General features: G+C 32.9%; 3 protein-coding genes across 3 annotated transcripts; 2 read left to right on the plus strand and 1 right to left on the minus strand.

Annotated features, from left to right (window-relative positions):
• Window positions 1-727: 727 nt before the first annotated feature.
• On the plus strand, window positions 728-4,770 carry LOC105323575 (probable imidazolonepropionase). Its single transcript, XM_011422635.4, has 7 exons — window positions 728-922; window positions 1,758-1,935; window positions 2,129-2,406; window positions 2,704-2,929; window positions 3,426-3,644; window positions 3,980-4,140; window positions 4,332-4,770. Exons 1-7 carry the CDS (start codon window positions 771-773, stop codon window positions 4,432-4,434), a joined length of 1,317 nt encoding a protein of 438 aa, XP_011420937.3. The 5' UTR covers window positions 728-770; the 3' UTR covers window positions 4,435-4,770.
• LOC105323595 (cilia- and flagella-associated protein 100) lies at window positions 4,674-13,448 on the minus strand. The gene is made up of 16 exons (XM_011422656.4): window positions 13,390-13,448; window positions 13,110-13,200; window positions 12,716-12,790; window positions 12,467-12,558; window positions 12,097-12,277; window positions 11,870-11,937; window positions 11,443-11,606; window positions 10,755-10,911; window positions 10,408-10,598; window positions 9,960-10,008; window positions 9,466-9,617; window positions 9,043-9,141; window positions 7,595-7,711; window positions 6,348-6,444; window positions 5,615-5,734; window positions 4,674-4,989 (listed from the first exon to the last, which is right to left on the minus strand). Exons 2-16 carry the CDS (start codon window positions 13,174-13,176, stop codon window positions 4,873-4,875), a joined length of 1,746 nt encoding a protein of 581 aa, XP_011420958.1. The 5' UTR covers window positions 13,177-13,200; window positions 13,390-13,448; the 3' UTR covers window positions 4,674-4,872.
• Window positions 13,449-13,461: 13 nt separating this feature from the next.
• On the plus strand, window positions 13,462-17,622 carry LOC105323586 (ribonuclease P protein subunit p30). The gene is made up of 11 exons (XM_066081469.1): window positions 13,462-13,593; window positions 13,764-13,855; window positions 14,365-14,430; window positions 14,701-14,775; window positions 15,061-15,126; window positions 15,486-15,572; window positions 15,914-16,030; window positions 16,337-16,366; window positions 16,570-16,607; window positions 17,080-17,159; window positions 17,391-17,622. The coding sequence occupies exons 1-11, from the start codon at window positions 13,518-13,520 to the stop codon at window positions 17,534-17,536; spliced, it is 873 nt and encodes a 290-aa protein (XP_065937541.1). The 5' UTR covers window positions 13,462-13,517; the 3' UTR covers window positions 17,537-17,622.
• The last annotated feature ends 5,589 nt before the right edge of the window (window positions 17,623-23,211 follow it).

The following is a 23,211-nucleotide window of genomic DNA, read 5'->3' on the forward strand; positions in this document are numbered from 1 at the left end:
AATGCATTTGATAACAAAAGGGAGAGAATATTTGTGTACATACATATATACATTTATGTTATGTCATCCTTACGCAGTTATTTTGGTAGAAAACTTAAATAAGTTTGTTCAAAACGTTGCAGCTCGACAGAGTGGAAAAAGATGAAAATGAGGAAAAAGTCGCAAAAGCAGTTTTATATTTCATATTCATTAATTTTGTAGTGCATTTATAAACATTACTCGCCGCGTGCTTTCTTGCTTTCATGAAGTCTTTATCCAGTAAATGGGATGCATATTAAATTCATCTGTTAAATAAGATGAGAGGCAAAAAATCGTTAGGTACATTCTTTGTTTTATTGTATGACACATATTTATTTGATTGTTTTCCCCACATATTTGTAGCAACGTATGATCCACAAATGATTTACATATTTGAATGGATATGAATATGATATACATAATTATGATTTGCATACAAAGTTCATATTAATTTATAATTATCATAATCATCTACACTTTGTATTACTAGAAAGGGGGGTCTAAGCGGGAAATGTACGTACATCGTAATCTGGTTTGAGAATAATTGTTCTCCTTTTTGTGCAGTTTAATATCTATGTAAGTTTTTAGTTATGTTGGAAAACTATTTCGTTTTTTGGAAAGAAGGATTGTGGTTTTTGTTTACTGGTCAGCACTAGCAAAAGACCCATCCAAGAGAGGGTTTGAAATTCGCGCGTCTACAGATAAAGCATTGATATAAACAATACCTTCGGATAACAAAACTCAGTCAAAACATGGGGGCCTACAAACTACTAGTGAAAGGCGCGAAGCAAGTCGTTACAGTACGCAATGATGAGAACATACGGGTTCTACGGGGGAAAGAGATGCAACATGTAGACATCATCAAAGCAAAGGGCGAGGACGGCGTTAGCATCCTCGTGGACAGGTGAGATTTCTTAGGTAACTGGTACAGGTAAATCGTTGTTGGTTGGGTTGTCACCACGTAATATAAATAAACACTCTTATCGCGTGGTCCTAGATTTGGAGCAAGCTAGCTTGATAACACGATTTATACACCTTGTTCGTATTAATTCATGCACGGATCTAGAAGGGGAGAAGAGGTCAGGGGGTCCGGACCCCCCCCCCCCCCCCCCAGGCAAATTAAAATTTCTTTAAATTGACAGATTCCCCTGAGAACTCAAAATACCGTTGGATCCCCCCCCCCCCCCCCGGAAAAAATTTCTGGATCCGCGCATGTTAATTCACTGGTCATTTACATACATGTACCTTTCTCTTTCTATGGATTTTTTTATTTAATCAACCGTTGCTATAAAGATTTCTGTTTTATCTATTATATCAATAAATATATGTAAATTCGGGGGTTTATTTAAAACAAATAATTATACAACTATTTCTTATTTACCTTAAAATCACCGGTTGCATTTATTCAATAAATGCCATTCTCCTATCAATGTCATAAAAATACTAGAAAAAATATAATGCATCTAAAATAACAGAAAATTCTGAAGTAAATAAACACGTATTCCATTGCATGAAAATAATATAATAAACTACAAGTGCTGTTCTGGCAGAAAAACTATAAATAATTGTACCTGTAGTATAGAAGAAGGGCTATGCAAGCAGAGAAATCGCTCCATATCGTTTATACATGTAATAGGAGAGCTCCAATTACGAAGCCATAAGTTCTTGACAGGATGATGATGATTCTAAAAAAAATGACCCCAATTAGACATCAATATTTTGGGGGGTTTGTCTTGCAGTAATGGTAGGATAGAATTCATCGGTCTGGACTCGGAACGAGTGTCTAAGTATCCCAGGAGTGAGGACGAGGCGGAGCAAGTTATAGAGGCCGAGGGGAAATGCATTGTTCCTGGTCTAGTGGATGCTCACACCCATCCAGTATGGGTCGGGGATCGAGTCCATGAATTTGCAATGAAGGTTAAGTTCTACCATTTTGACCAAGTTAATTTATACCATTTAGTACGAATTTTCCAATTACTCTGTACTTTTCTTACCTTACTAAATGTAGTTTCATCAAGGTGAATACAATAAAATTACATGTACATGTAAATATCTTTTATTTTTCAAACGGTTTTACGGTATAATTAATTAATTTCATTTCTTATTAAAGTTAGCAGGTGCTTCATATATGGAGGTACATGAAGCAGGAGGAGGTATTCATTTTACAGTGGAAAATACAAGGAAAGCTTCTCAAGACGAGCTGTACGTCAGCTTCAGCAAACGTTTGTATGACATGATGTCGGCAGGAACTACCTGTGTGGAGTGTAAAAGTGGATACGGTCTTGACACAGAGACGGAGATAAAGATGCTGAAGGTGATTGAAACAGCAAAGCGAGAGCATCCACTGACGATATCCTCAACATTCTGTGGAGCTCATGCCATTCCGAAGTATGAAAAGGGACCTTTTTATCTCCCAAGTAGAGAGAGAATGTGTCTAAAGATGTCCAAACATTCGATTTAGGATTTAGTTTAATATAGAGCGATTACAGTCCAATGATCAAGAAATTTTTAAAACCACATTGTCTTAAACTATATTGGAAAATTTTGTATCGAGCAAAATCTAATACTGATTCTTACTTGAACAAACAAATGACGATCATAAAGAAAATATCTTCTAAAACATCTAGTATTAATAACAAAAACAAAAATTGTAAACTATATGTATATAATTTTCATCACATTTAGGGGATCTACGGCTGAAAAAGCTACAGAGGACGTAATAAATAACCAACTACCCGCAATCAAACGTCTTATGAAAGAAGGTCAGCTCCATGTCGATAATATTGACGTCTTTTGCGAAAAGGGTGTGTTCGATTTAGAACAATCCCGTGCTATACTAGAGGCGGGAAAAGCTGCCGGATTACAAATTAATTTTCACGGGGATGAATTACATCCTCTTAATGGCGCAAAGGTACTTTGTTTCTTTTAAGCTGGTTATTTTAGATGTTAATCAGTCGAGATGATTATCTGTGACATTTTTGGACACAATCTTCTTCTTAAAAAAGATGACAAATATTGACTGTGTCGTAGCCACGGTGAGGCATTTGATAGATACTGATTTAGCAGCAAGGGAAAAATGCTAAACAAAGGAAACGGTCATATGAAAATGTGCATTAATATGTATTGTTTCTTAATTACCGTATTCATATCTGGTTGTAATGCGATAATTAATTACTATAATGAATACTTACATCGTAAAGGTACGAATTTATCTCGAAGACATACATGTAGTAAAAGTTCATGAATTCCTACGATAAATTTGATTGTATTAAATATTACTTGATATTATAATAGCCGAAACTGCGGGTTAAAGAACTTTAAGATTTTGAATGCCTAAGGAATGGGTTTGACGAGACTTATTTTATTGTTGTGGTGTTTTCCATAAAGACATTATTAATAAATTTTAGATGGGTGCAGAATTAGGGGCCCTTGCAATTAGTCACCTAGAGGAGATTTCTGAGGAGGGTATCGCTGCCATGGCTAGTTCCGGGTCAGTGGGCGTGGTGCTTCCTACCACCGCCTACATCCTGAGGCTGAGGCCCCCACCGGTCAGGAGGATGCTGGAGGCGGGGGTGGCGGTGGCGCTGGGCTCAGATTTTAACCCTAATGCTTACTGCATGGCAATGGTAAGAAATACAGGTGTTAGTGCCGGGGAGGGGCGTTCATTATGTAGAGCTCGTTCTATAGTGGCAAAAATTGATTAACAATAGAAAAAACAATGCAATATATGTTATGTGCAATTTAATTCGTAAATGAATGTGCCATAGACACCAGCAGACATTATATATATTTATCTCATAATGAAAAAAGATACCCTGTACCTTATTGATTGGATTTGGATATATTTTATGCGTCCTGGAATGGCGATTTGACAGTTCCCCTATAATTATGGTTACATACAATATGATTAACATGGTTAGTGAAAACTCTATAAGCTTATTACTATATCTGTACTCTGTAGCCCACGGTGATGCATTTAGCGTGCGTGTTGCTGAGGATGACGATGCCCGAGTCGCTGATAGCCGCCACCCTTAATGCTGCGTCCGCCCTCGGCTTATCGAAAGATTATGGATCCTTGTCACGTGGAAAATACGCTGATTTGGTCATCATTGATGCTCCAAGGTCAAAAAAATTATTTTTTAAGTTTTAATATACAGAACCAGTCATAATGCAAAAAAAATTTTATGAGTACCGGTACCTGCAACGACAAATGCTTGTTGATGTGCTTCTGTTATAACTTTAGCAATTTTTAAAATATGTAAAGTATTATTAAGACTAAGAAATTTATGTCTATATTTTTCTGTATTTTGCAGATGGGAGCATCTCATTTACCAGTTTGGATGCCATGACAAAATTATCGATTACGTCATCAAAAAGGGTCACATTGCTCATACAAAATATGAATGTTGTGGTTAAATACGAAATCTTGTAAAAAAAAGGCTTGATTTAGATTTTACGTGAAACTTCAATCAAACGTTTTGTTCAAGTAAACAAAATAAATGTAAAATTTCAAAGAAACAGTTTTTTTAATAAAGCTGGCATATTCAGATATCAATGACTACATTTTTTTCGTTTTCGTGTTGTATTTATATACATGTAGTATTAATTGTTCAAAGTCTCGTCCTCTTTACAAACTAACAGATCAAACACAGCACTGTTGTTACCTCAGTATTTATTGCTATCACAGACATATGTATACAAGTGCTTTAGATTGCGTTAGAAGCACAAACTGACAGTTCATCGTTCTTTATACACGTAGCTCCAAAAAAGTATTTGCTAAATTTTCATCAAGTTGATGGCAAGACACCAATTTCCCACTGAATGTAAGTGACGATCGCGACATGATATTTTTGCTCAGTACTGGAAGAAATAAGCCAGCTCTTCCTCCTCTCTGGACGCTTGATCCGCCCCATCATCCTCCCGCTTCTTGTGGCGTGGGGGCTCGGACCGGAACACCAGTTTTCGACCCGTCTGTAAGACAAAAAGAGCGTTGCATTGAGGTTACTTGCTAACTTTCCAAACACTACTTGCATTTATAATTATTCACAAGCTAACGTGTTCAGAAAGATTTATCATTTTGGAAGATCATACATCTAGGTCACTATTGCGAGCAAACTTATTTTAAGGAAAGAAGACTTTAATATGCTTATTTTTTTCCATAATTGCTTAGATAATATTAATCTGATCTTACTTACTGATCTAACATTACTATTTTGATATCAACCTGATATTGTTACATTGATGTTCTGTTATTATTACTCTGATATAAATCTGATTTCATTACTAAATTGATATAAACCCAGTAGTATGACTTTGATATCAATCTGATATCATTACCTTGATATCAATCTGATATTGTAACATTGATGTTATGTTTTTATTACTTTGATATCAATCTGATACCATTACTTTGATATCAATCTGATATTGTTACATTGATGTTCTGTTTTTATTACTTTGATATCAATCTGATACCATTACTTCGATATCAATCTGATATTGTAACATTGATGTTATGTTTTTATTACTTTGATATCAATCTGATACCATTACTTTGATATTGATCAACATGATAATTATACGTATATATACAGACCTGTTTCTTTGGCTCGGCCTTGGCTCGCTCTAGGGCCTTCCGCACCCTCTCCTCCTGATGAAGCCTCTGCTGCTCGATCTTCTCCTCCCTCAGCTTTAACCGCCTCTCCTTGTCCTTGGCCTTCATTGTTTATAGGATGGTACACAATTAATTATCACTAGCAATACTTGTGTAGCTCTTGATGGACTTTAATTTCTATTGATTGTCCCCTTTGTTATTTGATATTTCATTGCAATATTAAGTCAACTGTATTTATTTTGCATCCAATTAAAAACAAAAAAATACTGGCACGTACATTCAGTGTAAAGTATAACAATTTGACTGCAAAATTAAACTTTTCCATCAATTGGTAAAATATGTAACGAACCCTACTGCATGTATATTGTAACCATTATTGAGAAATAAATCCTCCCATCCCCATTCCACCATCAAGTAAACACTTCGATTGCAATCAACATTTAGAACCATTTTAACAAGACCTTGGACTTTTGCGAGAACTTAACTCTATCTATTTCTTGCATCAAAACAAGTTAAAAATGACGCTGGTTTAGAGTGAAATATACACACATTGTGTAGTCTTAGCTCAAAATCCAGACAAATCTTGTTAATTTCAAACAGCCATGACTGACAGTATTCCCTGGTACACTCGCAATGAAATAGACAGGCCTACGTCACATTGCTGTTTGACACAACTACCCATAGTCCAAGCTCTTGTGTAAATGGTTCTACATACCTTTTCGGCGGCCTCCACTTTGTCTTGTGGCATTGTTTCTATCATTTCAAATAATTCCTCTAACCTATTTTCTATATTAGTTAACATCTGTAATGTGCTACAATATACAGTAAAGAGATATGCAGTTACTGAAATAAAGAAAACAATATTAGATTAAATATATCATATATACCCTTAAAGAGCAAACATTTTGTATCTTGTGGCCAATCTGTGTATCGCATTTTGTTACAAAGTAGAAATATCTTGGGTACATATCCATGTAAAGGCTTAAAACGAATACACGTAATTCTCTACACATTTTTTCACTTGTACAATTACTGACACTATTATTGAAATTCTTTAAAGTACTGAAATTTCTGACAAAAGAAACTGGTTGACATGTAAATGCACATTTTCCTTCACCAGCACGTCCCTTCCACCTTCCTGTTATTATATAATATACTTATACACGTATGTTGTGGCAAACCTGCACCTTGTTGTATTAGAGGGACCTTTTACCACTGGGTTAAGAGTATAGTAGTGTCAAGAAAGCATAACACAGTAGGATACTGACATTCTGTATAGGCAACCTTCCCAAGGCCTCCTAGCAGAGAGGCAAGCCGTCCAGATATGTAAGAGTTATCTCCCGTTTTCAAAACATAGAAATAAATTCATATCTAGCGCTATTAGTTTTTGATTAGTACTGCACACACTTCTATTAAATTCAATATCAATGCTACGAACGAAAAATGCTAATCTATATTTTCAACACACATTTTTGATGTTGTCAGTTGTAGGTAATTCATTTTGTTGGGAGATAACTCGATATCAAGCAAAAGCTAGGGTTTTTAGTGCAGGCACAATTATGAAGTAAATGTATGACAAATAAAAAATGAAATGAATTAAATAGTACTTTACAATATATTAATTTTTTTTCTTAAAATCTTACGCTACAAAATAGAATTTTTTAAATATAAAAATAGCAAAATTAAAAAAAAATCTTCAGATAAAAGTGCACAACTATAATAACTAAAAAATAAGAGTGCATGTAAAGAAATGATATTTATGATCAACTAGATGAATTTGAACATTTGTAGTAATTAAGAAATGAAGCACACAAATCTCTAAAAAAAAAAAAAGTTTTATAGAATGGCCATTCTATTAAGTTAGTCATACAAGTACTTTACAACTCTGGACTAATCAACCAATACTCCCGCCAAACAGAGACCTGTACAGAAGGTTGCCATGGTTACAGAAAGTGCACTAACCTAATGTTTGCCTCATTGTCACCGATACAAGATCGATAAACTTCCTCTACTCGAGAGTTCAGTGAGTCCAACATCTTCTGCTGATCCTCTGCCTTGAATTCACCATAGGAAAATAATCTAAACAAAAACAATTAGAAATTAAAGAAAGTTTTAACATATTATCCAGAAGAGATGATATATTTTTTTACAATTACATCTCTATAAATTTATTAGAAAATATAACAGTCAGCATCTATTGTGCTTTTAATATTTGTGATCATAAGAAAATGTTTTATAATTGAGTTGGTTACATTTCTTACAAAACCATAGGCTGAGATAGTTTGGGGGTAAAAGAATTTAAAGAAAGAATATAGCAAGAGATGAATATGTTTAATTCTATATATAAGGTAATCAAAATTTGATCTTTTGGTATTTCTCAGTATTATAGTTAAAATGGTATCTATATACATGTACATGTATTTTATATGCAATGTGGAGGCACAGTGAAAGAAATAAGTGATAATGGTTGGTAATGTGATTGTATACTTGAATTACATGGTGACCATATTATATGTTGGATCCCATGTCCATATGAAAAATACATGTGAAAATATGGCATTGATAACCGAGATATCATGCTGTTTGCAATACTATAAATATGTTGGGGAATTCTTTAAATTAATTTTTATTATGCTGCATGCAACACCAATGAAGTACAAACCCCCAGTCCTCAATTGTTTTGAGCATTTCACTGAGCAAAATAATGACATTAACAGATTATAAAAACTACAAAATGAAAAACTTTCTGTTTTAACATTAAATTTTCAATGAAATAATAATATCATATGATAATGTGCAGAATAACTATTCATCAAAATATTACTGCAAGTTTTTTGGGGTTTTTTTGTTGCAAACATTATAAGGTTCATGTTATGATTGAGATTACAGGTATACACAACTCATACATTAAAATTAAGTAAACTTTATGTATTTGTTGTGTAGATATTTAGAATTTATGAATGATAGATTCCATGCATGAAAGCTAAAATTCTTAATTAATATTTCTATAGATTTTAAAACTGCATGCTACAATATGAACTTCATAGAACCATTAAATCATCAAATAAATACAGGTAGTTAAAAAGGAACAAACATACAAACATTCTACATTATCTTTCTCACTGCTGTAAACTAACTTTTAATTGTGTAAAAGAAATTTTGCAAAAGCCTCGTCTTTGCGAATTGTCTGGCTACAAACCAGTCCTTGTCGTATGGGTGAAATAATAACAGGAGTGTATACGCGACTAGATCGCGAAAGTAAGTTGAATAAAAGTTGGTTTACAGAATGTTAATTGCTACTTTAATGACTGAATTAGCAAAAAGGGTACAATAATGATGATTTCAAGAAAAGTTAATTGCTCAGTGCATTGAATAAAGTGAGTAAACAGAAATCAACATGAAATGGTTACCTGGCTTTGGTTTTTAATTCTGCTGCTTTCGTTTCCTCTTTATTAATCTGTGAGTTTAATTTGTCAATTTGTTCCTTCAGTATTGAAGTCTCTTTTTCCCTGAGAATATATTAAAGTACATATGTTTTTCTATGCGTTATACTTTTCTTGATCTTTACTATTGAATTTTAATTCATGAAAATGTACATGTTCTATAAAATGATTAAACGCTCATGTGACTGAGAGCAAATAATATGCATGCTTCAATTTCCTCATGAACATATACAGTATATTAAGACAAAATGCAAGTTAATATTCCATCTTTCCCTTCAAGAAAGCTTTTAAAGTTATGTTATTGACAAGTATAAAAGCAATTGCTAAACCCTCGCATATTGTATAACTTAAAATATCTAATATCCTTTGATTAGCCTTTACCCTCCTTACATTTTGACTTTTGTTTGTTTAATTGTTTGCTTCATTTCTTCTAATGCCTCTTCAGTTTCTTGACTGTTTTGGATAAGAGATAAGTTTTGTTCTTCTAAATCGGCAAAAATGTCCAACAATTCTTGAGGATGTGAAAAATACAACTCCAAATCCTATAAGAAGAAAAGCACTGACTCATTATAAAAATTTTATTCATTTAAATTGTTTGCAAAATCACAAATTAATAAAAAGTTCATACTTTACACATGACAATATATATTAAATTTTGAACAAGGAATATTTGTTGAGCACCAATTTTTGTGGATTTTGTTAATTTTAGTTCATCCACAGAATCAAATGTCTTTTGAAAGACTACCATGGGTATTTCTTTTATTGTACCATTGCCAAAAAACTTGCCTATGATATATCCTTGAAAATGAATATTATGAAATACAAAAGAATGTTAATGAATGTGTAGTATAAAACTATATATAGAAGCTCTTTGTTTGCTTTACCTCATCACTCTCATCATCTTCATCCTCCTCTAGATCCACTTCTTCTGGCCTAAGAGAAATAAAATGTTAAATAATGAATTATCATTGATTTATGCATATAAATTACAGTAAAACATGCATATTACAGCACCAGGGACAAACAACTTTGATTCGTTTTAAACATAAATTATAAGCATTTTTGATGTTACCATATTTTACTGAATTTAAACCTGTATGATAGAAAATGTTAAAAATATTTAATTGAGATTTTAATTGGTCAATTAACTTATAAATAATTTGTTCTTTTTCTCTACATCCCAATATAAAAAGCAAGAATTTAATATCTTATTTCAAAAGCAAACTCTATTCTAATTATTTAAAATTTAAAAGTTAAACATACCAAGTGTATCAAATTTAACATTATTAACTAAGCATGACAGATTTACTAGTATATAATGACCCTCCTTACTTTTTACTGGGGGGACCTGCTTTGCCGGGAGGGACAGAGGCAGGTTTTGGTGCCATCTTCTTCTTGGCTTTGAAGTCCTTTGGGTCAGCCTCCAGTAAACTCTTCTTGTATGCAATCATCTCTTGTTCCTTTGCTTTCTTCTTCTCCTCCCTCCTTTTTCTTTTCTGCCTTTCTTTCTTATCTCGCCAATCCTGTAATTAGAGTTAACTCATGTGTTAAATTAAAATATCTAGACTAAAACATCACAATACTTTAACTGATGTTAGCATTTCTTTGAAAAAAATTCAAAATAACTTTTCATCTTGACTTACTGATTATAATAATGTTTCATGTCAAAATGTACAAACCTGGGGTGTAAGATTGTCCAGAAATTTCCTGTACATATGGTATTCCTTTAATGTGTCCTCATATTTGGAAATTTCTGATTTGATGGCCATCATTGCTGCATTGACCTTCTTTATTTCTGCAACTTTTTCTAATTTTGCTTTTGTTTCATTTTCGGCCCTGTGATTATAAAATTTGAGATGTTAATAGCACAATTCATGTCATATTAACATTTGAAAAACATATAATCATGAACTCATCATAAAACCATGCATATAAGAAGCATTCAAATATTCAACCAAATACATTATACCAGACAGTTACAGACATTTCTTCAAATTTCTACATACATATATAATTGTTGGAGTAAATGTAAACTGTGTATCAGATTTCTCAAATTTCACTACCCCCACAATCTTTATTTGGGATGGTACATTTAATGTCCCTGAATTTTAGCAATTTTAAAAAGGCTGGATTCAAAATTATATACAATAAAAAATCATGCTTGCAGATTCTTTTATCACCTTATTTTCTGCATGGTCTTATCTCATTTCTACATGATATCATGTGGCATATAAAGAATGCATGTCTTTTAAACAATGCATTGCCAATTAACATATTTTAATGACATGAATGTTGGGTGATATCCACTTGATAGGTAAACACACACAAATGAAATGACATTTATTAGTTAGCTGTCCTCCTACTTACTCTCGGACTGCCTCATTTGAGCCGTGGTCATTTTCTTTGAGGAATTCATCAAACATGGCTGCATCTTCCTGGAGATACAGTTCTGCAAGGTCCAGTTTCTTTTCCTCTGCCTGGGAGATCTCCTCCAGCTTACTCATTTCATTTCTTTTTACTCCCAGAGAATACTGATAACATTAGAAATTCATAAAAATCAGTATCCACACAATAGCAGATGAAAATAGAGGTTGTAAACATATTTTCTGTTATTTCTATTCAAATCCTCTTTAAAAAAAATAATTACTGCTGATATATTAAATTGAAATAGGAAGTATTTTGAGTCAATTACATTTTATTCAATTATTGTTCATGTTTAACTATTACTAATTCAAATTTTCTTAGTTTTTATTTCCAACATAGTTGGAAACGAAAAGGGGAATACATCACATACTTGAACTAAGAACATTTCTCTCTTCTTGGCAATGTATTCTGCTAAAGATTCTTTTTCCACATGCCGATCTGTTGAAAAAAAAAAGTAAGGCAAATTTTTGTAATGAATTATTAAATGGCATAAATCAAAAGTCCACAACATCAGATCCCTTATATAACTAACAGACTCATATGAATAAACAAAAAAAAAGATGTATATGGAGTTATATGATATCAATTATTTCTAACCTCTGGTGACTGCAATTGTGTGTTCTGGGTCATCTTTGACAGCAATAGCTTTGTCTGAGTCCTCCATCTCCTTTTCTTCATCTGAATCAGCTGGTTTTATCATTGAGGCTGTGCGAAAGTTAACTTTGGATGCGTATGTGGTCTTCTCATGGACTCTTAGTTTTCTCTGTTTTTCTCGTTCCTTTCAAAATATATTGAAATAGCATTGTGGGTGGTTTATGGAATTTCTCTTTCTTTACTAATAATGGGACAAATTTATCTCATTGGATTTTGATAAAAAAGTTAACAATAAATTGATTGCAAATATAGGAAAAAGCAAATGTGTGTTTACTAATTACTTCATTATTGAAAGTTTTAAAAAAAATCTTACCAGCTTTTTGCGTTGCCTCTCTTTGTCTCGTAAAACAAAAATATCACTATCTGCTGGCATTTTGAAAGGGTTGCCCTGAGAAACAAGTTCATCTACAACAGAATTTTTTTTTAAATCTAGAGGGAATACAAGCTTTTTGTTCTTTTACTTTTCTCATTTATCAACTGATTTGGTTTTGGGAAATGTGCATGAAAGATGAACAAAGCATAGAAAACTAATAAAATAAATGAAAAATAGGCTTAGATGTACCTGACAGAACTGTTGATACTGATTTAGCTGAGTTAGGAAAAGTGACTCTCCCTGACTGTCTTGATCCATCTTGTCCTTTAATTGAAAAATACAATTGACATGAATTTATACTGAAAGATTCTTTTAGGACTTGTTAAATCAATAATAGTGTATGTGTATATATTGTACATTTGAATAGCAAAATGATATCTAGTAAAACTCTACTGTCTTTATCATGCAAATGCAAAATTCGAAAGTCAACAAAAAATTATACTGTCCTCATAGCAGCTCAGTGTTGCGCTGTTTCATATAATGATGCAAATAAGAATATAGCTCCTTTGTTAATTTGCACCAATATAGGGCATCTGACATTTTTATAGAAAGCATTCAAAATGTTTATTTATAACCAACTCACTAGATTTCTTTCCAGAACCCTCTGAATTTGGTGAAACCACGTTAGACCTATTTGGTGAATCTGCCATGACTTATTGTAATGTATGCACCACCTATAATGAAATATTAGCTTTTTAGAGGAAATTCGAAATGTAAACAGATAGTCGAATTAACAATGTTGTCTACACCATGGATTAATTGTCATGATATTTCCAAACACGTCTTCCTCAAAAAATATATATGCAATTTCAATCTTATAAATTTAAAAACAACAAGACATAATTTATCGCATTTAAACTTGCCGACAATCTCCACAAGTATCCCTCCTCGTAGCCTCACTGTTTACAATTTCCGTGGTAACACAGCTAACGCCACCTATTTCCGCTAAGGACAATAACTCGGTTGTTTACATCCCAAACCCGTTGTGAAAATGTCGTATGCCGATCTGAGTGTGTTAAATTGCGACAGGAAAACATTACTAGAAAAAGTTGGTGTGGCAGTAAAACGTACGTATATTAAGTATATATAGCACTTCAAACGTTGAAAATATTTGAGTTCTACTGAACAATAATTAAAACACATCTTCCGAAATATTCCCACGTTTTCTCTCTGGGGGTTTGGTTGCAATGGTTTATCGATCCCGATCTTAATGTTTTTGCAACAATTTTTTTTTCAGTTGGATATGAAGTTATTGCTTTAGACATCGTCCACACACCGTCAAAGAATGCTACAAAAAAGAAGAAAAAGCAAAAAGATTCCAATCCACAGGTTCAGAGCCTTTTTTTTCTTTTCATCAAAATTCAATACATTGACAAACTTAATAGTACATGTAATACTTTTTATTTAAGTAAGGCAACTGATTACTGAATTTTTATCAATATTTGAAAAATTTAAATTGGAATGTGTTAAAAAGAATAGCCAAATGATTTTCTTTTAAAGTGTGTAATCTAGCTAATTTCTTAACTTCTTGTTTCTATTATTGAAAGAAGAAATACATGTATTTCAAGAAATTACAATCTAATTAAAATTAGATCCGCTCACTTACTCACTACATAAAGTTTGTGTAGCGAGTAAGCAAGCGGATCTAACATCTAATTTTAATTTGATTGAAGAAATTAAATAGCAAGCTATAATATGAATTCATACCCTTGTTCTCTTATATATCTGCTAGCAGCTAATACTATTGTATGCTATTTAAAAAGATGTTGAAAAAGTGGTATATATGTAAAGATGAAATTATTAATTGTACATGACCAGCATTTGCCTCTCTATGACAGGCTAGCGAGGGAGTGATCAAAGCAAGCACATTGAAACTGACAGAGGATGAATTAAAAGATCTCCAGGTAAAGTGATCAAAAACAACCTTATCATATCCTTTTTTACTTAGAAATGTTTTTTAATTATCAACTAACCATAAAAGTTTAGGCCATGTACAACACTACAGTAATGCTTTATATTATTATTAGTTTAAGAGAATTTTAAAACCTTATTAAATGAATTTTTATTCAGCAATTCTTTGAGCCCATATGTTTATATTTGTTTTCTGTAAAGTGAAACATTCAGATACAGATGAATTAGCAACACATTCAGTGTTGTCCTTTCTCTTTGTTCAGGTTGACAGCAAACGAGTAAAGATTCTGAGCCGGGTGACGTTGAATGTCACAGATAGTGAACAGCTGCAGTATCTGGTGAGAGAGGGTTCTGGTCTTGTCAATCATGTATTCATCCATCAAGGAGTGAATGTTATATTTTTTACCAAAAAATCTGGGAATAGCTAACTCTTTTTTATGACAATTTCCTAGCCGAAAATTGCTTCTTCATCATTTTGCAAATACTGCAGTTAAAACCATATAATTATTAAATGAGTATTTTCACACTTTGCAAAACTGATATTATAAAGCTTTTCAAAGTGAGGGTACTCTTTGTGTGCTGTTGATATTACAGACACTGATTATGATGTCGCTGTTTTGTAGATGTCACCCGAGGTACAGGAGTATGACATTGTGGCTGTTCGACCTACATCATCCGATATTTTCACTGTAAGTCAGTTTCGCAATATGTACCAGTAACTTGTTTCAATGATTCATATGGCACCAATATTCATTTTTTAAAACAATTTTTCAAAAGAAAGGAAATTTAAGAAGTTAATTTTGTCAATAATATTTTGCAATTTCGTTTTATAGTATTGAGCTGAATATATAAAAAAAACATAATTATGAAATAAATTAAATTTTATTTTTCCACCAGAAAGTTACAAAATACATCAACTTGGACATCATTCAACTGGAAATGGATAAAAATGTTGAAATCATTTTTGCAATTTCGTTTTATAATATTGAGCTGAATATATAAAAAAAAACATAATTATGAAATAAATTAAATTTTATTTTTCCACCAGAAAGTTACAAAATACATCAACTTAGACATCATTCAACTGGAAATGGATAAAAATGTTAAAATCATCACACCTGGAGGCCTAAGTGAAGTAGAAACTTTTTTCATTCCAACACCCAAATTGATCCTTTACTGTTTTTAAACATGAAATTATTCTACCTATTTAGCAGAACTGGCAAAGAAGCATTTCTTAAAGTAGTATATTGTTATTAAGGAAATGTTCCAAAGCAAATGTTCAGCTTTAGAGGCTTAAGCGGTCACATCAGATTTACCGGTACCTTTCATATATGAATAAACTTCTTTTTCAACAATCCCAATTAGAATTTACCCCCTGGGAGAATGGAGTTCACTTTTATTATATCAATATTATCAAGGACATGTGAAGAAATGTTGTGGGTATTTTCTATTTTTATTATTTTTTTTTTGTACTAGGGAATACAAAAGGGGATTCATTTTGAGATTCAGTATGGCCCCGCTCTCCGGGACAGCTCTGTCAAGAAATATCTCATCTCTAACTCACAGCTGCTTGCCAGTTTTAGCAAATCAAAGGTAGGTGAGAAATGATGTTATCCAAAATGTAACCATTTGATTTTTTTGTCATATAAAAAATGTTGTTATGAAAAAAATACCAAGATTTCCTTACTCTATAAGGATAGAACATTTTATGAGAGATATTATCAATTTTTATGAGTAAAACAAAGGCAATGATACAGAATTTATCCTATATTTAAAAATTGAAAGGACACCCAGGTCAACAATTGTTAGCTTGGCTATTAATATACATGTAGTTAGCTATATTTCTGATATAATAGAAATTTTAATCATTTGCTAAAAAATTCCATTTCTCTTTTAAAGAACATCATTATTTCCAGTGGATCTGAGAGAGTAAGTCATGTTTTCCTATTTATTTCACGTAACACCAACAAACAAACCACATAATTTATAGAGTGACAGCATTTTTAATTTTTAAGTAGTTATTCATATGGCAAGATCAAGCAAAAAATTATTTCAGTAATGCATTAATGACATGTTTTTATTTTTTTTATGAACCCTCTATATATACTTATACATGTACTTGATTTTCACAGGCAATCGAGCTCAGAGGACCCCATGATGTTGCTAATTTGTATCCTTTAAAATTTAGACTACATGCTTATAGTTACAGTTCCTGTAATTCATATTTGCAGTATTTTTTTTAAATTTACATGTATACATTATCAAAGTTGCTGATTAGCAAAAAAAAATAGCTCTACTACAGTACTACTCTACTTTATTTTGAATGTCTTGGTCATTACCGGTAAATGGATTGTCGAGTGTCAATTAAGGGATATACAGTACAGCTTTGTTGCTTTTGATTAAATGGAGCAATATTTTCTTCTGGTTTTTTTATAGGATTTATTCCCCTTTTTGTTACCAGCACATAATTTAATTTTTTTTGAATGAAAAATACTTTGGTGTGTATTAACTATTATACATAATTGCAACCCCAAAAAATATTTTTTCCTAAAGTGTACATGTATATCTAAGATCAAACACCCATTAGAAATTTCCCTTCGAAAATTGAGCTGTTTGAGAAAGTTTTCATTAACATTGTGTAGAGGCCTACTGTTTGGACTGAATGAGGCTCAGGCCAAGAACTGTGTCAGCAGGAGCTGTAGGAGTGTGCTACTTCACGCAGGTAAGTCAAATACAGGTAAATATACTACCTGTGTGGGTCATGTAATCGGTGAGTGAAATTGTTTGAAGTAAATCTACATATGGATATTTGTTGGTCCATGTCTAAAAATGGATGTGGTTTCCTCTTTAGATATTAATGGATGAATTTATATTGACACATGTTATATAATTATATCAATGGTTAATGTTTATCTTAAATATCAAATTTGAAATATATTTATTTCCAATGCAGAAGAAAGACGAGCCTTGAAAGCTACAGTAGCCCTATCATCAGGTGACCTTCCGGACGATCAGAAGTGGGTCAAGGACAAACTGAGTGAGATCCACTCCCAGGATACAACTGGAGAATCCTCCCCAAAGAAAAGGAAACTTGAGTGAATGTCGGATTTGAAACTTTAAGATGTTGAGTTGTTACTTGTGTCATTTCATGATTTTTTTTTTGTCATTAAAGTTAGATTACTCATCTTAGTGTTTTAAAAGATTAATCATCTGGTTGTTTTTAATTTGAAAAGAAAAGTGTCGATTAATTGAGCTGTATGCAATAAAGATATTGAAAAATATAATCTTGCACTATGAGTTGTAACCTGAATTTTTACTTAAAACAATTTATACACTGTATATGCATATAAGTGTGAAATGAAAATGGGCAAGACATCATAGATGTACACCAGGAATGATGCATCTTCATGGCTTTAATCTTACACCAATGATTTCTAAACTCCTTGCCCTTTAATTACCAAAGCTATCGATATGATACGTATTTTTTTCTGATGAACTACGACCCCGGCGGTGTTCGCCGCCACAAGTCCACCGGGAACTTTCTCGTGCATCATCTAATTTCAATAGGTCAACCAAACTCCAGGTCGTGGTTCTTACCCCTCAAGGGACGATTCACTGCTCAGGGTCAATTACTGCGCCATCTATCATTCTGAATGTCGGTGATTTAGGAATAAATGCATTGTATTATCGAGAATGATTTCCCAATATCCTATGAATTAAGGATTAAGAGTTCTTAGAAATTCGAGGTCTTTTTATTCTGTAACACACACACACAATATGAGACAATTACATTTAAAATGATTTATTTTATTTTATTCAAGTTTTAGAAATTCGTTACATTAGATACAAACGTTGTTAAAAATACATTAACACGGATCCAGATAACTAGAGAAAGTATATGGTTGAACTTAAACATATCGATACATTAATTAACGATTGTTTTACTTTTATCTAACATTAAAACTTTTGGAGTTTTCTTGGAAATAGTTTAATACATATTTGATCTATATATATGAACTAATTATACAATTTATAGAATTTTCAAGCGACATGCAGACTGATGAAATAAATTAATGCACAAGTCCTTAAAACGATAATGTCCAAGGATTAATAACCTCGCCAAAGGACCGTCTCGTCACTCAAAATTACGGTTCTTCAACGGCAACGCCACTCGATGTTTATCATGCATGCCTTTTGAATTTCCTAACAACGATACAAAAGGTGGAACAATTTACTTCATTTGTATTTTGGTCGCGATTTTTTTTCGCCGCTAACCACCATTATATATTTTTTAATTTATTAGGATAAAGAGCTTAAATTAAACCCATCCAGCGGCGACAACTTGCGAAATAAACTTTTTGCGAAAAAATTGATTTACCATTTCATAAGCTTCGGGACAAATGCGTGAACAGATACTAGTGAATTAAAATCAGCTTATGTATACGTATTTTGACAATATTAAATGTAGGAGCATGTAGCAAAACTATAGATATTTCAAAGTCCTTATGTGAGCTGATTTTATTCGTCAACTTTAAGGGGGTTGGGTTTTCCAACATTTTACCTATTAAATCTACCTTAAAATTTTAAGAAATGATTTTTTTGCTTTAAATTATAAAATGGTAACGAAAAAATCCATTTATTTTAGCTTTCACTTTTCAATATTCCCCATTGTCACTACATACAGAGCTTTCTTCTCGAGGATATGAACATCAAGTCTTAAATATGAGTGTTCGAATTGAAAAAAAAAAATGAAAAAGTGAATGACCATTACTCAGAAATGGCTAAACAACACTGCGTCCAATATCAATTTGAATAACAGTTTGGAGGTTATCGACTAGAAGTTTCATATGCACACAGTCTCCAAGTAATACCAGTGATGGATGGGAGGAGGCCATTATTGGCAATCAGAAGGAACCCGATTCCCGCTCAGGAAATAACATGCCATTTCTCGCCCCGGTTGTTTCAGTCAGAATCCCAGCGATAATCACGACTAATTATTGTTCAATACAGTAGCCAGCGCAGAGGACGTACGCCGATCGAGTAAATCCGGACGTTTCTGTGTCTTGTACAATCCTATGGCTATTTGGAAATGAAATTCATTTCCCATTTCGTGTTTACACGCGAGATATTAGTACCATATATTACGTACATGTACATTATTTTCTATGAAATTATGATACTAATTTCATGGGGCTTAATTTTAAATGCGTACAAAGTATGAACAGGAAGGTGTAATATGCGAGGATCTAGAATTTTTTTTTTCACCGGGGGGGGGGGGGTCGAGGGATATCTATGTTTACTGGGGGGGGGGGGGCATTTTCGGTAAGTTTACTATGTAATTTTAAGGAATTTGAATTTTCCAGAGGGGAGGGGGTCCAGACTGCTCCTCTCCCTCTACCGCGCATGTATGATAACCATGAAACTACAACTAATGATTTCATATTGAATGAACTTAGAGCATTCATATATTTTATCTCAAAGGAACTATATGTTCTCCACTCAATGACATTTGCCTTCCAATACTTAGTACACTAGAAGGTACGAGAAAAAAATGATAATGATTGAACGCTCTAGGCTTTGCTAAATCTTCTGTGTGTATATATATAGCTGTATACTGGTACGTTGGGGGACGTTAACTCTATTTGACCAAGTTTTCAGCGTTTCCAAATAATTTTTTTTTTATATATAATGAACATTTGTGACAATGTGAATATGGAACACAAACGACAAAGTGTCGTTTGAGCTGTGAAAGACGCATTTTGTTTTATCATTTTTTGTCTCTTGTCGCACTAACACAATTAATTTTTGGGGGAATTCGCAATACTGTAAATAAACCACTTCTCGATAGTTATATTTATATACGATTTGCACCATGCGATACCATGCAGTTGACATTGAAAAATGACTTTTTGAATTTCTTTCGTAATATAAATCCTGATAACAACTTCACATGCACAATTTCTTATCGTGCGATAGGTCAAGGCAATAAACGACAAAGTGAAATTTGTTCCCCGCTTATCTGGACAAGGGGCCCACTCCGTGTCATCGCCCTGATTGATAATCTTCATCAGCTTTCTATTACATTCTGAGCTCTAATAACCTAGATCTATCTCTCTCTCTCTCTCTCTCTCTCTCTCTCTCTCTCTCTCTCTCTCTCTCTCTCTCTCTCAGAGGCTCCCTTTCTGTATTGCATACTCATGTCAGTGTGCACAATTCTTAAAATTACATTGTAAAATTACCCCCCCCCCCCGGAAAAATTTTCTGGATCCGCGCATGAGCTGGAAATTAAAACTCTAGATAAGTGATCCATTTTTTGATATACAATATCAACAGATTGTCAACTTTCCTTTTTAATGCTCATAAAATATGCTATTTAAATGTGTTCATAATAAGTTCAATTCTAATTTAACAAATAGTGGAACACGAAATTCGCCGTATAATACACTTCATTTCTATATAAAAGCAATACAATTTTCTTCAAAATTAAGACATTCAGTGTAATAAAATAGATAGTGCCTGTTTGGGAGGGTAACTGTTGAGATTGACACCCCTCGAAAACCGCGTCGGTTGACAATGGTTGTCTCGGGGTGTCAATTTCAACAGTTACCCTCTCAAACAGGCACTATTTATTTATTGTTATACTTTCATGTTAAATACTGAAATCTGATTGGTTAAGACGCAGTTAATAATATTTACTATTACCCTCAGCGTTAGCAACGCACTTGGCAACGGGTAACATTAAAAAATGTTACATGCGCGAAAATTATGCGCGTACGGTTCGCTGTAGAATTCACGTTATTCCTATATAAAAGCAGTAAAATTTTCTTAAAATTTAAAAAAGACATTCAGTATAACAAAATAAATAGTGCCTGTTTGGGAGGATAACAGTTGAAATTGACACCCCTCGAAAACCATTGTCAACCTCCGCTTCGCGTCGGTTGACAATGGTTTTCTCGGGGTGTCAATTTCAACTGTTACCCTCCCAAACAGGCACTATTTATATAATGTAGCATTAACCATTAAAGGTGTTACAAAAATCAAATTATTTAATAGAAAAGTGTTTGTGTATCATGTTACACGACTAAGTTTTATATTGTTATGTATTTATTTATATCAGCACATTGCACCACAACGTGTTCTCGGGTAAAACGAATATGCCTTTCCCTCAAAAGGTTTTATTCCACCCGGTCACCAGTAAAGTACATGAGTATTAATTTCATTACAAATATTATATATATAATGCTACCTTCAACACATTAATAAATGCCTTTGTTACATAAACTCTTCACCGTTGTTTATCCATTAAGCATGCACTTTTCAGCTCAGCATGTTTTCATGTAAAACATTTACACAATATTATCAACTTTCCCTATATCACAGTGGAAGCTGGGGAAAAAAGAAGAACTTGTAACACAAAATACCTCTGAGTGTCGTAAATAAATCCCTTAATCGGCGCCTGGGGACTTATTAACACGAGTGAAAGAGTCTGGACAGGAATGATACAGCTTAGGATATTTTAACAGGTGCAACATGATTACAATTTCAAATAATGAAACACCTGAGAAGTCTAGTATTAACACAATGATACATGTTGATCGGTTATTGCATAGCTTCTTCATCATGTTCACAGATAGAGTCTACTAGCTACAAGCATCAACACAAAGGCCTTATATTTCGTTGCCGTTATATATCAACGCAAAAATTCTCAACAAAATAAGACTAATGACTGCAGGTATTACCAAAAAGGCCGATGTATTTCAAAGTTTTTTAAAGTGGCATGGTCACGATTTTGGTCAAATTCTATTTTTCTGTTTTTATTATTTACGATTCTTAAGGAATGCATTTCTGATAATCAAATGAAATTTGAGGGTCAGTCGTAGAGTTATAAGTAAGATACATGGCTCACAATCCTGTAAACAAGGCTCGTGTACCGTTGTTGTTTACATAGATTCAATATACCTGTAAAAAAAAATGTCATGCTGATTTGTCTATCTTTTTATTCATTTTAAGCATAAATAAAAAGTTCCTAGCGTTCAATAGATTCATTTTACGTCAAAAACTGGAATTTTCAATTCATCATTTAAAATTCAAACAAAAGCCTTGTTTACATAGCAAAAAATTATAAGCCCTGTGACTCGCTTATAACTCAGCGACTGACACTCAAATCTTGGTTGCCTATTAAAAAGGCCGTACTTAAGCATTGTGAACATTAAAATCAGAAAAATCATTTTGACCAAAATCGTTACCATGCATGTTCCTTTAAAAAAAATCATTACTTTGATATAGAAAGAGGAAGAACACACAAATAGGCAGTAATTAATATAATTTAATTGTAAATGAAGAGTTCCTTTGATGTATAAAGTGCTCTTATTTGCTGCACAAATTGTCAAACGGTATTAATTGTACACTAGAGATTGGACAACAACATGAGATTATTACTACTTGCATGACCTATGACACTCGCCATTTATTTAAGGCCGTATGGTAGAAATCTATCTCCCACTGGATCTGATTAATAATATTACATCGTATTTTGGATAATTTTGTCGCCTTGAAATTGATTTGGTACTTTTTTATTTGATAAGCACCCCCCCCCCTCCCGCTTAAATGAAATATAAATCCAAGCTTTTATCTCAAACGATCTCAAATCTCACTTCTTCTCATCAATGCAAAATTACAAAATGTAAATTGTGATCTTTTATAAACCACTGACATATCTATTTTGGGTTTTTAATCATTGGTTCATTTTCCTCCATTGTTGCATGTATAATTGG

The sequence above is a fragment of the Magallana gigas genome, chromosome 4 (assembly GCF_963853765.1).
Source record: "Magallana gigas chromosome 4, xbMagGiga1.1, whole genome shotgun sequence".
Classification (NCBI taxonomy): domain Eukaryota; kingdom Metazoa; phylum Mollusca; class Bivalvia; order Ostreida; family Ostreidae; genus Magallana; species Magallana gigas.

What these genes read in the sequence shown, in the direction of transcription:
- LOC105323595 (XM_011422656.4), bottom strand. Translation starts at nt 13,176, where the DNA reads ATGGCAGATTCACCAAATAGGTCTAACGTGGTTTCACCAAATTCAGAG. An exon ending in AGTATCAACAGTTCTGTCAG is followed by an intron (nt 12,559 to 12,715) that starts GTACATCTAAGC and finishes ATTCTGTTGTAG; the next exon opens with ATGAACTTGTTTCTCAGGGC. An exon ending in AGAGGCAACGCAAAAAGCTG is followed by an intron (nt 12,278 to 12,466) that starts GTAAGATTTTTT and finishes ATATTTTGAAAG; the next exon opens with GAACGAGAAAAACAGAGAAA.
- LOC105323575 (XM_011422635.4), top strand. Translation starts at nt 771, where the DNA reads ATGGGGGCCTACAAACTACTAGTGAAAGGCGCGAAGCAAGTCGTTACA. An exon ending in GTTAGCATCCTCGTGGACAG is followed by an intron (nt 923 to 1,757) that starts GTGAGATTTCTT and finishes TTTGTCTTGCAG; the next exon opens with TAATGGTAGGATAGAATTCA. An exon ending in ATGCTTACTGCATGGCAATG is followed by an intron (nt 3,645 to 3,979) that starts GTAAGAAATACA and finishes TGTACTCTGTAG; the next exon opens with CCCACGGTGATGCATTTAGC.
- LOC105323586 (XM_066081469.1), top strand. Translation starts at nt 13,518, where the DNA reads ATGTCGTATGCCGATCTGAGTGTGTTAAATTGCGACAGGAAAACATTA. An exon ending in ATGAATTAAAAGATCTCCAG is followed by an intron (nt 14,431 to 14,700) that starts GTAAAGTGATCA and finishes CTCTTTGTTCAG; the next exon opens with GTTGACAGCAAACGAGTAAA. An exon ending in GAGTGTGCTACTTCACGCAG is followed by an intron (nt 17,160 to 17,390) that starts GTAAGTCAAATA and finishes TTTCCAATGCAG; the next exon opens with AAGAAAGACGAGCCTTGAAA.